General features: G+C 54.8%; 3 protein-coding genes across 17 annotated transcripts; 1 reads left to right on the forward strand and 2 right to left on the reverse strand.

Annotated features, from left to right (window-relative positions):
• The first annotated feature begins 295 nt into the window (after positions 1-295).
• On the forward strand, positions 296-1,314 carry SDHAF1 (succinate dehydrogenase complex assembly factor 1). The gene has a single exon (XM_047709665.1). It carries the CDS (start codon positions 313-315, stop codon positions 667-669), a length of 357 nt encoding a protein of 118 aa, XP_047565621.1. The 5' UTR covers positions 296-312; the 3' UTR covers positions 670-1,314.
• Positions 1,315-5,190: 3,876 nt separating this feature from the next.
• SYNE4 (spectrin repeat containing nuclear envelope family member 4) lies at positions 5,191-9,372 on the reverse strand. Of its 13 annotated transcripts, none has more exons than XM_047709572.1 (8): positions 9,170-9,372; positions 8,939-9,072; positions 8,599-8,749; positions 8,010-8,153; positions 7,281-7,796; positions 6,284-6,397; positions 5,506-5,561; positions 5,191-5,413 (listed from the first exon to the last, which is right to left on the reverse strand). In XM_047709572.1, the coding sequence occupies exons 2-8, from the start codon at positions 9,061-9,063 to the stop codon at positions 5,236-5,238; spliced, it is 1,284 nt and encodes a 427-aa protein (XP_047565528.1). In that variant the 5' UTR covers positions 9,064-9,072; positions 9,170-9,372; the 3' UTR covers positions 5,191-5,235. The 13 variants fall into 13 exon arrangements, with proteins under 13 accessions (XP_047565528.1, XP_047565537.1, XP_047565536.1 ...); XM_047709581.1 differs by having other exon boundaries at positions 7,281-7,529; positions 7,617-7,685; positions 8,939-9,372; XM_047709580.1 differs by having other exon boundaries at positions 7,281-7,529; positions 7,602-7,685; positions 8,939-9,372.
• Positions 9,373-9,579: 207 nt separating this feature from the next.
• Positions 9,580-14,717, reverse strand: ALKBH6 (alkB homolog 6). 3 transcript variants are annotated; one of them, XM_047709633.1, is made up of 7 exons: positions 14,650-14,717; positions 13,781-13,859; positions 13,397-13,465; positions 11,826-11,886; positions 11,332-11,483; positions 11,017-11,133; positions 9,580-9,981 (listed from the first exon to the last, which is right to left on the reverse strand). In XM_047709633.1, exons 2-7 carry the CDS (start codon positions 13,847-13,849, stop codon positions 9,718-9,720), a joined length of 732 nt encoding a protein of 243 aa, XP_047565589.1. In that variant the 5' UTR covers positions 13,850-13,859; positions 14,650-14,717; the 3' UTR covers positions 9,580-9,717. The 3 variants fall into 3 exon arrangements, with proteins under 3 accessions (XP_047565589.1, XP_047565588.1, XP_047565587.1); XM_047709632.1 differs by having other exon boundaries at positions 14,625-14,694; XM_047709631.1 differs by lacking the exon at positions 14,650-14,717 and adding an exon at positions 13,976-14,519.
• Between the last annotated feature and the right edge of the window lie 255 nt (positions 14,718-14,972).

Here is a 14,972-nt window from a genome sequence, read left to right on the forward strand (position 1 = left end):
GTCTCCTCCCGACTCAAAATCTGAGTTGGAGCCCCTGACAACCCCCACCTTCGTGTTTCCCAAACCCGCAGTCCTCTCAAGGACACAGATTCCTTGGGGTGCAGGCCTATGAACCAGCAACTCCACCCCTGAGCCGCAACATTATGACGTAACTGCATCGATAGCCAATGGGAGAGCAAAGCAGGAGGCGGAAGTTTTGGAGTGCGCGAGCCGGAAGTTCCCGTTGCCCCGCACGGCCGCTTTTCTGAAAGGTACCGCTGCGCGGCTGTTTGTGGGACGTTGCCTGCGTGCGCCCTCAGTCCAGCTGCTGCCATGAGCCGCCCCAGCCGGCTGCAGAGGCAAGTTTTGAGCTTGTACCGCGAGCTGCTGCGCGCCGGGCGCGGGAAACCGGGCGCCGAGGCGCGAGTGCGGGCCGAGTTCCGGCAGCACGCCTGCTTGCCGCGCTCCGACGTGCTGCGTATCGAGTACCTGTACCGCCGCGGGCGGCGCCAGCTGCAGCTATTACGCTCCGGCCACGCCACGGCCATGGGTGCCTTCGTGCGCCTGCGAGGTCCAACCGAGGAGGCCAGCGGCGCGGGGACCCCAGGGACCCAGCCTGATAATGCTGGTGGTCCGAGGAACCCCCTCAACAGCACGGGGTCACCAGAGAACCCTCTCGATGGGCGATGACAGGCCGAGCAGCTCACCCGATAGCACAGGGGAACCGAGGACCCGCCTGACTGCGTGGGGGAACCGGGGAGCCCATCTGACGGAGGGTGAGATGTCTTGAGAAGACCAGCTGGGTGGATTGGGGATGTCGGAGAGCCCTCCTAGCGACGTGGGGTCCTAGAAACCCCCATGATGGATGCTGAGAGATTCCCGACCTTGCCCGATCCTTGATAACGGGTCGAACTTCCCCATTAGGGTTTGGGGCGGCGTGGTTGCCGGCTGGCTGAACTGTGACAAGCTGAAAGCTTCTTACCTGACCGCTTGGGGAGCCAGGACGCCCACCGTCGGACAGAAAGAAGAGACACCCTTCTCTTGACCCCAGGCTCCCCTCTCTTTTATGTAACTCTGAGAAGAGCATACTTTTTGCTGAGAAGTTTGGGAAGATGGATGGTGAGAAGCCCCGAATCCCCCTTTGGAAAACTTTCTTCCCATTAATTGCTGCAGACTAGGACCTGGGAGGAAGGGCCTGGGGTATCTTACCCCCATCTGATCAACTAAAGACCCCTCAAGACCTATACTTGGTGATTCTAAAGGGGAACCCTGACTCCTGTGCCCTTATCTCAGGACTGTTAAAAAAAAAAAAGAATAAAATCGGGGCTGTGATTACTTTCCTGTTGGTGGTCTCAAAGATTTCACATGTTTGGAGATTTTTGAAAGGGCCCTCACCAAGAAGTGACCCTCTGGAAGGAATAGGTGTGGAGAGATGTCTCTTCCTCTCTGGAGCCCTCTGGACTAGCAGATTGGTTGAAAGCAATCTAGTTCTTGCTCCTGGGCAGCTCCTTGAGATCCACCCTGATTTGACCCCAAAGAAACCCCAGTTGATTCCTTCATAGAAGGTAACGAGGTAGGAGAGAAAATGGTGGCGCTGGGGAGGCCTGGCTGGTAACCCCTGAGGCAGTACTAGGGACCTCAAACGTGGCTAAAGAGTCCAGCCTCAGCTACAAGGCCCTGGGGCGGGGGCGGGGGCGGGGGGCAGGGGAGATGGACCCATAAACCCCAGGCATACTTCCTCCATATCCCTGTATTAATCTTGCTTAGACTTTCTCTGGGGTACTGCACTTTGCAGCACTGAACTCTGTTCGCATCCATGTCAGTTACATAAATGGAAAGAGTGGAAAGCAGATGAATTCTTAGCAAATGTGGTTGGGAAGAGGAGGAGACCCTTAGGAAAGAAACCCAGACTTCCGACTAAAGAGAGGATAGAGGAGAAACATGACTCTGCTCTAATCCCCATGGGCGTCACAGGTGCACAAAGAGTTATAAAGTGGAGTTGAAATTTGAAGAGTTATAAGGAGTTTCCCAGGTGCTGGGTTGGGCTTCTAAGTGGGAGAACCGGAGTGGACAAAGTTCTGGAGGGAACAAAGGGCAGAAATGCAGGATTCCAGCTGGGGCTTGGAGTGTCCAGAGCACAGGCTGTGTGGTTTGCACACATGGCTTCTGCCTCAGCTATCTTGGCTTGCTCATCTCTCTCCAGCCTCAGTTTTTTGTTTTTGTTTTTCCATCTGGGTGTTCTTGTTAATCCCGGCCTGACTCCATCTCAGTAAAAGCCCAAGCCTTGAAAGTGGCTAATGGAGTCCTACCTATCCAGCCCCACAGCATTCCCCTCTCCCTCTTGCTTCCTCCTGGCTCCAAGGATTTGAGTCCTAAGAAGCTCCAGGATGGGAGTTTCTGGTAGGGCTGTAGGCAGTGAACAAGTCCCCACTGGGGCTGGGTGGCCTGAGTCAGGAGGGGAGACATTCTACCCAGGTGCTATAGATGAATAGAGTTTCTGTGGTAGAGAGAATGAGGGAAGGGAGTGCCTGATTGGAGGGAGGAGGTTGTAGGTCATTGGTGATTAAGAGCAGGGATCCTGGTACTGCAGTTCCTGGGTTTGGATCCCAATCCCAACATTCACTGATTTTATGATCCTGGGCCTGTGATTTAACTAACCTCTTTGTTCCTCAGTATCCTTATCTGTGAAATTGGGCATCGTAATAGGGCCTCCCTCACGTGGCTGTTAGGATACAGTGGATTAAACGTGCTGTGGCAGCAGGTGATGTCCCAGCTTTGTGACCTCTTGCCTACTTGGGTCCAATTGGGGCTGAAGAAGTGGGTTCCCAGGAGACGGCCAGCTTCCTGCCCTGAGCAGCTGTCCCAAGGGGCCAAGCCGGTGACCATATACGTGCATGAGGTGAGCCAGTGGAGCCTTGGGGACATCTGGGAAAATCACAGTACCTGAGGAGGAGCCACTAGCCACACCAGCAAGTTACACCACTCTCTTTTTTTTTTTTTTTTTTTAAAGATTTTATTTTAAGTAATGTCTACACCCAACGTGAGGCTCAAACTTACAACCCCAAGATCAAGAGTTATATGCTCTACTGAGCCAGCTAGGCGCTCGATGTTATCACCACTCTGGCTCAGCTCCCTCCCTCAGACAGCACTGGACCGTCCTGGGTATGAATGATGTGGGGGAATGACTAGGATTTTCTTGACATCATGAAAGTATTGTGATTCGATTTTGAAACAATCCTGATCCGGAGATGTTCCATTAATTGCTCACGAGTAAAAGGATCTAGGATTGGCTTCAAAGTAATCTAGGGAGAGGGGAGTAGGTACCTGGGAGAATTAAAGAGGATTAGCTCTGAGTTGATAATGACTGGAGCTCGCGATGAGTCCATGAAGACTTGTAATGCTGTCCCTTCTTCTTTGGTAGTTCAAAAAGTATCTGAATTGAAGCTGGGAAAACAAAACAAACTCTGTTGGTCCCCAGCCTAACTCAGATCAGAAGTCCTCACTGTGGTCCACAAGGCCTCACCTGATCTGGCCCCATCACCTCTCACCTCACCTCCTTCCATGCTCCCCCCTACCACTCATGGTCCAGCCACACTGGCCTTCCCCCTTGCCTGGCTTACTTCTACCTCAGGGCCTTTGCACTTTCTCCCTCTACCTGGAACACTCTTCTGCCAGGGCTGCACTGTCCAGTATAACAGAGAAATGTGATTAGGGGCCGTCTGGCTAGCTCAGCTAAAAGAGCAGGTGACTCTGGATCTTGGGGTCCTGAGTTCAAGCCCCATGTTGGGTATAGAGATAACTTAAAGTAAATTACTTAAAGTAAATAATTACTTAAAGTAAGTAAATAAATAAGTAAAATTACTTTAAAGTAAATAATCTTTAAAAATGTGATTAGGGGAAACAATGTAATTAGGGACTAAGGAATTGTAAAAAATTTTATAAATGTTTTTTGACTGCCTCTATTCCCCCTGAGAGCCTCAGTTTCCTGTTCCGTTAAGTGGGGACACACCATCATGTGGTCATGAGCATTACAGAAGGAAGGTGTGTTTAGTGCACATCCAGGTGCCTGGCACAGGGTTCCTGCCTCTGTTCTTGAGTCTAGTTCTGTTTCTCTTGTCCTGACTGCATAAACTCGGAGGAGGGGATGAGCTTAGACACCTGAGGCTGAGGACCGGACTTCAGGACTGAGCCCTGGCACTTCAGCTTGGTGTCATCAAGACCCCAGGGAAGGGGAATGTTATGGGCCTACACCGGGGAGGGCCCAGCCTGGGAACCTGCCATGTAGCGTACTTAAGTACCTGTATGAATGCCAGACAGGGGCTGTAGCTGGTGTCAGCAGCTGGCCCACATCACCTGCATCCTTCCCGTACATACCTTGAGCTTCCAGGGGCAGACACCTGTGCCTCTTTGCTTGGGGAGCCTTGACAGGCAGGAGAGGTGGAATGTGCTGGGAAGTTTGCATCTCCAGAACAGTCCCTAACCGATGAGACACAGAACCTGGTACATAAATGCCACAACTTCTTCACCCTTTGGGTGGAACTACTCTGATTGTGTTTCAGACTCTCCAGGGGGCCCCTAGTGGGACGGAACCCCAGATGCCCAGCAACCAGCTCATTAACTGCCTTTCCTGGCTCACTCCCCCACTCCCCTATCAATCTGCCTAGGGGAGTCACCCCTCCAATAAACTACTTGTGCTTGAATCTTTGTCTCAGGGGCTAGGGGATCCCCATTAAGATAGGGTGATTCATTCTGTGTTGTACACTCAAAGCAAAGGAATCTGCTGAGGGGGCCGTCCAGACAACAGAGCTGTATCCCAAATTCTGAACTCACACACTCAGTATCCTCGCACATTCTGCTATGGTCTGAATGTCTGTGTCCCCTCAAAATTCATATGCTGATATCCTAACCTCCAATGTGATAGTATTAGGAGGTGAGGCCTTCAGGAAGGGATTAGGTCATGATGGTGGAGTCCTCATGGAAGGGTCTTTTAGAGCCCTTAGGAAAGAGAGCTCCCTGCCCCTTCTGCCATGTGAGGAGACAGCGAGAAGGTAACCATCTGTAAAGCAAGTAGCAGCCCTCAGCAGATACCCAATCTGCTGGCACCTTGATCTTGGACTTCCCAGCCTCCAGAATGGTGAGAAACAAGCTTCTATTGTTTATAAGCCATCCAGCCTGTGATTTTGTTAACAGCAGACCACGCGGACTAAGACACATCATTGACAGTAACTGTTTATTACATGCATCTGGGCTATGTACTCAGATTGGAGGAGGACCATTGACATAACTGAGCACCAGGTAAGGTGTCCCGGCCAGTCGGGCAGAAGAGCAGCAGGACCCCCCTGAAGGTGGCAGGAGCAACGTGGCACCCACCAGGAGAAAGAAGAGGAGGAGGAGGAGGAAGATCAGCGAGTGCCCGGATGCAGGAGGAGGGGCTCTGTGAAGGGAAATGCAGTGTTTAGTGCGTGGTGCACTGCCACCATAAACCCTGTAACCCACACGCCCAGACCCATTTCCCAGGCATCTCACCCAGGGTCTACCTCCAACATCACGCCCTGGAGATTGGGAGATGCTCGCTTCTTGTCCTAAGAGGGGACAGCAGCCAGCAGCAGAATGGATGGAAGTAACACTTAGTCTGGACTCTTACTTACTACTACAGACCTACAGAGCTGAGTTTTTTTTCCCCTTTCCTGGCACCCCCTTAACCCTCAGGACCCAACCTGCATGGGCTTGGAATATCTCCAAGTGGGGTTGATATCTGTGCCTGCCCTCCATCCAATCTTCCTTTTCCTGATAATAATGGTGGCTCAATGTAGGGGGATGGAGGGCATCCTGTCTCCCCACCCTCAGGTCTTCGGACTCTGGAGTAGCTGACCCCACACAACTCCCACTTCCATGACTGGGCATGTGAGCCTAATCTGGCCAATGAGAGCACTCCATCGGCTTGGCCACTGTGATTGCTTCCGGGTACAGGTCATGACCCAAGCTGGCCACGTGGGAGTCAGCCCTGGGACTTTGCTGCCAGTAGGTCAGTGGCACTCTGCTTCTCCTTGGGTGGGTGAACCAGTGGGACATGAGTGTTTAGCTGCTGGGGCCGCCATAAGCTGAGAAGGCAACCACCTTGGAGAAGAGCCCAAGAGAGGGAAGGACTGAGCCCTAATAGCATCCAGATCTTTTCAGAAGCACGCGGACTTTTCACTTACATGAAAAATATCATCCTTTCTCTTGTGTAATTCAATTTGGGTTAGGTTTCTGTCACTTGCCATCAAGATACCCAACAGATAGCCCTGGCTGAGGACCTGCTCACCTGAGACTTCCAGAGCAGGGAACGTCTTCGTTGACCTGCCAAATGTTTCCAGTGGCTGAAACCCGACATGAGCATGTCTTGTGGGGAAACTGAGGTGTGGGGTCCTTGGGAGAACTAGGGACAGACACAAAGTTGTGCAAGGGCCAAGATAGGCTTCTCACAGATGAGATTCTGGGGGATGAAAAAGATCTCGAGAAGCAAGGAAGAGAGGGGCAGAGCTGAAGAAATCAAGAGAAAAGAGACATTACTTATTCATTCAACAAATATTTAATGAGTATCTATTACATGCCAGGCACTGTTCTAGAATCTGTACACAGGCAAAGTCCTAGCGTCCATGGAGCTTATTCCAGCAGAGAGAGACCACACATGAAGAAATAAATGTACAATGTCAAGAAGTGGTAACTGCTGTTAGGAAATAAAGAGGTTAAGCACTGATCATGTATGGAAGTCAGGGCAGGCCTCCCTGAAGAGGTGGCATTTGGGAGGGGTGCCTAGCTGGCTCTGTTGGTAGAGCACATGACTCTTGATAGGGTTGTGAGTTCGAGACCCACGTTGGGCACAAAGCTCAGTTTAAAAAAAAATTTTTTTTTTTTAATAAAAAAAGGTGACATTTGTGGAGTGACTGGAATGAAATGAGGAGATGAGTGGGGCATGAGTCTGGGGGCTTTTGAGATAAAGGAGTGAATTTGGGATGTTTGAAGAACCAGAAGACTAACGTGGCTGCAGAGGGGAGAGTGAGGGAGAGCGGAGGAAATGAAGAAGTGCAGATAGAGACCACAAGAGGAAACAGAGGTAAAGAAGACACAGAAACCGAGAGAGGCGGCGGGGTGGGGGGAGGAGGGAGGACAACATTGAAATAGCAAGAGAGAGACACTGAGAAAGACTGGGGGGGGAAGAGCCACAAAGACCCCCTTGAAAGGGAAGTACCCTAATAAGAAACACAAAGAGGTGTCCCAAAGGTGCCTGTAGGGGAGGGGTATCCCCCAACTGCTCTCACCTCAAGGCCTTGTCCCCTGCCCTGGGGGCCTCTGTGACCACACAGCTCACAGGGAGCTCCTGGTGTCCAGGCTGTCTTTTGCCACAAGGGCCTGAGGCCTCCAACATCCCCTGCCGGGTCCCACTCCAACTCTGCGGGAGTGGGGTAGCTACTGGGTGCCCAGGGCCCCCAGACCTCACCAGGTCCTGGCCCATCCAAGTCCCCCTCGACTTCCAAGTCCTGATCCAGTGGGCTGACCTCCTCAAATACCTGGTCAGAAGACAGAGTTATGGGGGGTGTGGACTCGGTACCTGGGGCAGGGGCTGCCAGGGTGGGCCATACCAGGCTAGAGCTGACCAGCTGGGCCTGCAGCCACCACAGTCGCCGAAAGATGCTGCCTCGGTGGGCTCTGAGGGCTCTCAGGACCTGCTCCAGGGATGCCCGGGCCTGAGGTTCACTCCGCTGTGCCAGCCCCTCACCAAACACCAGGAGGGCATCTATGCGCTCAGCTGCCCCACGCAGGTCTGCCTGGAGGGCCTGGGGACACAAGGTTAGACACCACCCCCCACCCCTATCCCCACACACCCAGAGCACGAGAGATCTGGGACCTGGAGTTACGTCCCTTCTCACCTTTCCTACCCAGGCATCTGGAATGTGGAATAAACCTATTTCCCACCCCAGGAAGTTGGCACCCATTCCTGAGGCCCTGCCCACCCTCTCACATCTTCCCACAGGTGGCCCACTGCCCACCTGCAGCTGGCCCATCCTGCTCTGGGCTGATGCCCAGGGCCCCAGGCCTCGCTCTAGGTCCCGCAGCCGCAGGCCCAGCCCCAATAGGCATAGAGCTAGGCTGTCCTGCTCAGCCTCCAATACCTCCTGGCCAGAGCTGAGGTGCTGGGGAATACAGGAGACTGGGTTAGGGCCAGGGGCTAACCAAGACCTTGCCCCTACTCCCAATGCCACCCCTCTGCTGTCCTCCCATCCAGTGTCCATCTCTGGGTCTGCACCAGAGCAGCTCCCTCCCTGGTGGAACCAGGCCTGGAGACCTAAGTTCAAAGCCTCCAGGTTTCCAAGGCTCCTAAAATTGTGGACATTTGGGGTCTGGGGGCCTGGACAGGGAGGGGTGATAGTGCTGGATATCCCCACAAGCAATGGGGCTGCTCCTGGGTCAATGATGAAACAATTCTCTCCCAGTTGGTAAAATCATGAAAATCATTTTCTAGAGCTTCCCAACCCCCTCACAGATTGCCCAATGCTTTTCCAGAATCATCTCATCCCCAGATTCTGGGCGGGAGGAAATCGGGGGCTGGCCCAAGGGGCCTGGATCACCTCAGCTTACCTCACAGTGTTTGCCCCCTGCTGCATCCTCACTGGAAGTGGGTGTTGGCAATCTGAGGGGACCAGCAGTAAGCTCAGTGCCCCCCAACCCACCCTGGAGGTGTTGGGGAGGGTCCAAGGAGTCTTGCCCCAGTTCCTGGGCCTGGTCTGGTCTGGGAGGTATGAAGCATTGACAGGCCTCTGGGTGAGTCCCAGTTATCCACCCCACCCTACCCCTGGCCGCAGCTCCCTCTGCCACGTCCCTAGGTGATCACAGCCACAGTACCTCGTGGCCTCAAAATGCCTCTGCTTTTCTGCTCCCACCCTTTTGGGACCCCAGTTGCAAAAGCCCCAGCCCCTACCTGAGTCTCTCCTCAGAAGCGGGGCAGAGGGTGAAGCCAGCAATGTCCAGTTCCCTGGGGGCTCCAGGGGGGTGGTTGAGGGGCTCTGAGAGGGGTCTAGGGCCCAGAGGTGGAGGCAGGGCCATAGCTGGGAGCCTGGGGATAGAGTCAGTGAGGATCCCCAGTGAGAGCCCTTTTCCTGGCCAGGGGTCTCCCCCCGACACAGACCCAGACCTCCTCAGTAGGACTTACCAGGCCTGAGACAGCCAGAGGCCCAGAGGCAGGCTCACCTCCACCTCCTAACCAGCAGAACCTGGACCAGCTGGTAATCTGAGGCCTAGCTCAGGTGACAGCAGCACTGTTTAACTCCTTCCTCCCCAGCTGCCAGTTAGCTGAACCTCCCAGGCTCGCCCCATTCAACGCACCTAAGGGGTTTCCAGATAGAACTCTGACCCCTCCAGAGCCCTGGATTCTGCCCCACTTAGGGACCATATATTTGACCCCAGGACCCACACCATCCAAGGTCCCCAACACAGTGCCCCTCAAGAATCCACGCATCTGTCCCACGCCCCAATCCAAAGCCAGAGAGAGATTTTTGTTGGTTTATTTGAAATGGGACCTCTTCCTATAGTTCCCACAAAGTTACTGGGCGGGGGGGGGGGGACACGGACGGACGGACGGACTCCGGGGGGAGGGGAGGGAGCCAGGGAGCCGCCTCTGCCCCAGGGTTCCAAGGTCACAGGGTAGACGCTGTCAGGCCGAGGTGGAGAGCCCGGGAATGCAAGCCGGACGGGCGCTGGTCACTTGCTCAGTAGGAGGCCGGTGCGCAGCACGCGGGGCACGCGGCGGATGGTCAGCGAGACGCGCGTGCCGCGGACCAGGTTGGCTCCGGGCTGCGCGGACGGGCAGGCGGCGGCGTTGGGCGGCAGGGAGGCGGCGTCCAGCGCGTCTACGCGGGCAGCTGCGATGCCGTGGAGGAGGCGCGTATAGGCGGTGCCACGGAGCACCAGCAGGCTGCGCGGTTCCAGCAGCAGAGAGGTGGCTGGCCGGGGCGGGGACCGGGGCTGCGGGGTGGGCTGAAGGTCAGCGCGTCCCCGGAAGTCAGGGGGCTAGCGAGGTTAGCGGACTTGAAAGTTTGGGGGGCGGGGGCAGTCAGTGAGTTCCCAGGGACCAAGGCTGATGGGCGAACAGTGGGTTCCCAGGGAGAAGCTCTGCAGTGGAAATCCTATGAGACTCGAGTGAGGGCAAGGACTAGCAAGCAGTCCCGAGGGTGGGGGGGGCAGGAAGTTGGCTGCAGCTTGGACCCAGGGATCAGCAGGCCTAGGACTCTGGATGGAACTGGACTAAGGGCTTGGCTGAAGGCAGGATGGTGGGGTTTGGGATGGTGTAACAGTGAGGTGGGGAGGAGCCAAGGTGTGGTCTGGGCCTGTCTGCAGACATCAGGATGTTTGAGGACACCCACGCAGTAGAAGGGGGTGTCAGCCTACCCAGGAGCACCTAGGGGTACAAAGGAACAGCTGGGCTTGGGGTGCCCAGGGGAGTTTATGTGAACCCTGAGGTATGGGAAATGCATTACTCAGAGAAAGGTCAGGGAAGCTGCTGTCACCCGCAGCCCTCACAGAAGGGGGTCAGTATATCTGGGGGGCCTTGAGCAGCGAGTCATGGGTTGAGGCCCCAGGGGGAATCTGAAGGTGTCTTACGAGGCAGACTTACACTACTGGAGTGGCAGAGAGGTCTGTGTTGGGGTATCTGAGGGTATCAGTGTGTGCTGGAGTACTTGGGAGTCCTGCATAGGGTATATGGACCCCGGGCTACTGGGAGCACTCTGAATGTGTGGGGCTGGGGGAACTGTAGGGCATTGGGGCATCCATTTAGCAGGTAAGGGTACTGGGTTGTCTGGGTACTGGGTGTTTCTGGGGCACCCTGCAAATGGATGGGACCGGAGTCTGGGAAGATGAGGATGCATTCCATGAAGGGACGGGGGAAGGTGTCTGGGAGAATATCAGGGGTACCCTGCAGGCAGGAGAGACTGGGGCCTACTGGGGGATGTGGGATGTCAGAATGCCCACGAGTGGCTGGGGCAGTGTCTCAGGGCCCACCTGCTCTGCAAGGTCATCATCCTTTGGCTGCCGCGGCTCGTAGAGGTCCAGCATGGTGTGGGAGCCCAGGCTGATGGTGCTGACGGTCGGGTAGTAGAGTGGCCCGTCCTCGTGGGGCTAGGGAGTGGGCACCAGGGCTGGACAGGGCAGGAGTCCACACCCCCCACCCTCTGGGGCTCAAGGAGGGCGCCCCTGCTTGGGCTGGGGGGGCTGAATGCCTGGTTGGGGTATGTGGCTTCTTAATGAGTAGAGGTGGGTCACCATGACACCCTGCCCCATGGAGGTCTGGGGGTCGGGGTGAAGACGTGTGGTTACCATGATGCCCTCCCCAGGCAGATACTGGTTCACAAGGACGTGGTTGGCTGGGAGACCCCCAAAAAGGCTGAGGTCAGATACTTTGTCCACGTAGCGCTGGAGCCACAGAGGCAGCCGCTCAGGAACCATCCCCCGGGGATGGGGGAGCCCACCTGGGAGAGGGCAATGGGGTCCTGAGGACACCCAACCGAGGAGCCCTGGCACCTGGAGTCCCCATTAGGAATACCCCAGGGGTTGGGAGCACTCTGACCCTGGGGAACCTCTGACTCTAGAGATCACTACCCACTGCTTCCTTCAAACCCCTGGACACTTGGAGATACCCCCAACTCATCAGGAAATCCCTAGTCTATCAGAATCTCCGCTCACCCCCTCAGAATCCTCCTGGCCCTTGGAACCCCCTGAACCCTCAAGGATCCACCCAGTGTCACCAACCTGAGCCACTTGCCCGAGCCTACATCCCCAAATTGCCCATGCCCCCAGGCAGGGACACTTACCCCAGTTCTGTAACTTCCTCCCAGAGAGCTGGGTCCACTTTGGCTTTGGGGCATTGAAGACCTAGGAGGTGGGGAGGGGTCAGTCCTTTTTCAGGACCACTCTGATTCTCCCACTCAGACCAACATAGGGCCCTCTACCTGGGCTGGCGGTGGGGGAGGGGGGATGGGACATCTCAAAAGTCTGTGGGATTGTACTCAGACCGTGTTCCCAGGATTGTGTTGTTTGCTCTCGATCCTGTGTCTACTAGGATCAAGAAAAAGAAACCAGAGCTACACAATCGTGGTCTGAATCTACTCAGAGCTCTGGGCTGGATGGGGCTCTTTTAACCCAGCAAATAGTGTGCATGCCATAATTTCCTGAATCCCAGGCTATCTCAGCACAGCCTGACTTCTGGAACCTCTTTGTTCCTATCCCCTGGGGGAGGAAATGTGCTAGGCTGGGCTATCTCAGTGTAGCAAAGAGAGTACTTCGAAAATTCTCCACTGCCAAGATCCCAAGGGTCTAGAATGGGCAATCTCCAAGATAATGTACCCGATAACCTTGTCATTCCTTTCACAGTTGTGGCGCTGTAATGAGCTACCGCAGCATAAGAGTCTGTGTTCTGTGGGGCGCCTGGGTGGCTCAGTCGGTTAAGCATCTGACTCCTGATTTGGGCTCAGATCATGATCTCAGGATCCTGAGTCAGGTTCCATGCTCAGCAGGGAGTCTGCTTGAGATTCTCTCTCTCCCTCTCTCCTTCCTGCCCTGCATGTGTGTGCACACATTCACTCTCTCTCAAATAAATAAATAATTTTTTTTTTTTTTAAAGTGTCTGTGTTCTTGTAGCTAACTTATTCCTGGGACTCACACTAGACAAGACTACTTGGGATAGCACAAAGAAGACCTGTGCTCTAACTCAGGCTTTGAGGCTGCAAAAGCTCTGAGCTTTGTAAATTCTTTTTTCCCCAAACCTTAAGAATAGATGCAGAATAGTGGGCCATCTCAGCACAGGTGATCTGTGCTTGGTGACCTTGTCCCAAGACTCTGGGTCTACGCTGAGCTATCTCAGCGGAGCAAAGAGTTTACTCTGTAACATTCTGATACCTGGGTTATGTCAGCGCAGAAATCTGAAACTGCAAATTCTTAATTCCCCCAACCTCAATGGCCCAAACTGGGCAATCACAGCCTATGTTTATAACCCGCTTTTCTCCATGATAGCAGGATTGGGCTATCTCAGTAAAAAGGGCAGCAGGTTTTTAACCTCCTTGTTTCTAACATAAGGAATCTGTTTCTAGCCATTTCCTCTGTTTTGGAGGCTGTACTGGGCTATCCCAGCACAGGGAGTCTGAGCTCCATAACTACCTTGCTAAGTATCAGTTTGGTTTCCCCCAAGTCTTCTGGGAAAGGTTCTTTCTGACAGGGCCCAGTAGGTCCTGCAAGAGGAATAGGGAAGCAGAGGGATGAGTGCTGGGTAGCACTCTCCTTCCTGCCAGGATCATCACTGTAGCCTTAGGGGCTCTCACACAGAACCTGGAGATTGGGGAGGGACCTGGGAGGAGGGAAAAACAAACCAGAAGGGTGTTGTGATTACCTGTCGAAGCAAATACTCTTCCTCTTCCTTGGAGATGAAGTCAGGGACATAGTAGATTACAGGTGGTGCCTAGGATAGAAAGTCCCCTGAAGGTGAGGCCCTGAGACCCACACAGGAGCCCTAGTATCACTGAGCAGTCCTTCCCTCTGAAGAGTGGGTCCAGACATTCCCAGACAGGCCAGGGCCTGACCTCAAAGGACTAATGCCCATTTTGGGGGGTGGGAAGTGGGGGTGAGGGTAGAGACATATCCTGAGGGTAAGAATCAATTTGGAGGGAGGGAGCAGTCCCAGCCCACAAACCCAGGACTCAGCCTACCTCTCCCCACTCTTATCTTCCACCCGTTAGTCCCCACCTTCACCCTCTGCAACCCCAGTCCTGACAACCTGCTCCACCCTGAATGGTTCCAGGGCTGGGACCCTGGCGTCCTCATCCTCCATCGACACCAACTCCATGCACCCAGTCCTGTGGGGGAGGGGAGGACACTCTGAAGTCACCAAGCCTCCCACCCTCAGGCTATGATCCCATTTTCTGCTTTACCAAAGGCGGGGGCCTCCCCTCAGCCCTACTGGGAAACTCACTTGGTTTCTAAAACCCGAATTCTCAGCATCTCAAAAGCCACCCGGACACAGTGAGTGCTCAGAAGGCTGCCCCGCTGCCCCAAACTCCATCCACAACGACCTCTCAAACTACACACATTTTTGCCTTCTTAAGCTTCTCACAGAGAACATCCTCTGACCTTACTGGAAGCCATTCTCAAGAGCTCCACGACTTCCAGGGCCGCACCCCCAAAATCCCTTCAAACAGTTTGAGACCCCATCCTAACAACTTCAGACTTGAAACCATGAGTCTGGCTCTCTAACAATATTCAAAGTCACCATGCACCCTCCTCCCACCTCAAACCCTTTCAGGTGCCCCACTCTCAACACCCATGTGCCCCCTCGTTTCCTAAGAAAGGTCCACCCTCAGTCTCCTCGGATCTCCCCATTCTGGACCCCTTCACACTTCTCCTCCCGAGTGCCCCTTCCCTGCAGCAACCTTGGGCCTTTAGTCCGGAGCCTAACTCCTCTCCAACCTTCTTCCCTACCCGAACCCCTTAGACTCCCCACCCCGAGTCTTCCAGAATTCCATACTCTGAGCTTCCCTGGACTCCCATCTGAGCTTCCCCAGGTCCCCGTTCTCAGCCCTCTCACACCCCCATCTCCGTCCCCAGCCACCCCCAAAACTGACCGTCCACCAGCGTCCCCTCCAATACCCTAATTAAACACCCCCATTCCCTTCCCAGCCACTTCCGCCCCACGTTCCTGACGCAGGTTTCCCCAGACCAACGGGAACTCTCAAAGGTCCTAAGGGTCCGCCTCCCACCCAATCGGTGCAGTCACCCAACTTTCCCCGCCCCCCACCTTCAGTGATAGGCTGCACCTCATGGCCCCTGAGCCACTGGGGATCCTTCGGAGACGGGTCTTCTGGCACCGACCAATCAGGCTCCAGGAGCCTACCAGTTCTCACTGCGGAGTGGCCCCAGATGCGAGGGGTAGCCTCGGAAGGGGCAAGATGGGAAGGAAAGCCGCACGAAGG

This window comes from Lutra lutra, chromosome 17 (assembly GCF_902655055.1).
Source record: "Lutra lutra chromosome 17, mLutLut1.2, whole genome shotgun sequence".
Classification (NCBI taxonomy): domain Eukaryota; kingdom Metazoa; phylum Chordata; class Mammalia; order Carnivora; family Mustelidae; genus Lutra; species Lutra lutra.

Excerpts from the sequence above, each read along its gene's own strand:
- SYNE4 (XM_047709572.1), bottom strand. The coding sequence starts at position 9,063 with ATGGCCCTGCCTCCACCTCTGGGCCCTAGACCCCTCTCAGAGCCCCTC. Across the intron at positions 7,797-8,009 it reads GCAGGATGGGCCAGCTGCAG|GCCCTCCAGGCAGACCTGCG; the intron begins GTGGGCAGTGGG and ends TTGTGTCCCCAG. Across the intron at positions 5,562-6,283 it reads CCCTGCTCTGGAAGTCTCAG|GACAAGAAGCGAGCATCTCC; the intron begins GTGAGCAGGTCC and ends GTCCCCTCTTAG.
- ALKBH6 (XM_047709631.1), bottom strand. The coding sequence starts at position 14,004 with ATGCTGAGAATTCGGGTTTTAGAAACCAA. Across the intron at positions 13,860-13,975 it reads ATTCGGGTTTTAGAAACCAA|GACTGGGTGCATGGAGTTGG; the intron begins GTGAGTTTCCCA and ends CCTCCCCCACAG. Across the intron at positions 13,466-13,780 it reads AACCATTCAGGGTGGAGCAG|GCACCACCTGTAATCTACTA; the intron begins GTTGTCAGGACT and ends TTTCTATCCTAG.
- SDHAF1 (XM_047709665.1), top strand. The coding sequence starts at position 313 with ATGAGCCGCCCCAGCCGGCTGCAGAGGCAAGTTTTGAGCTTGTACCGC.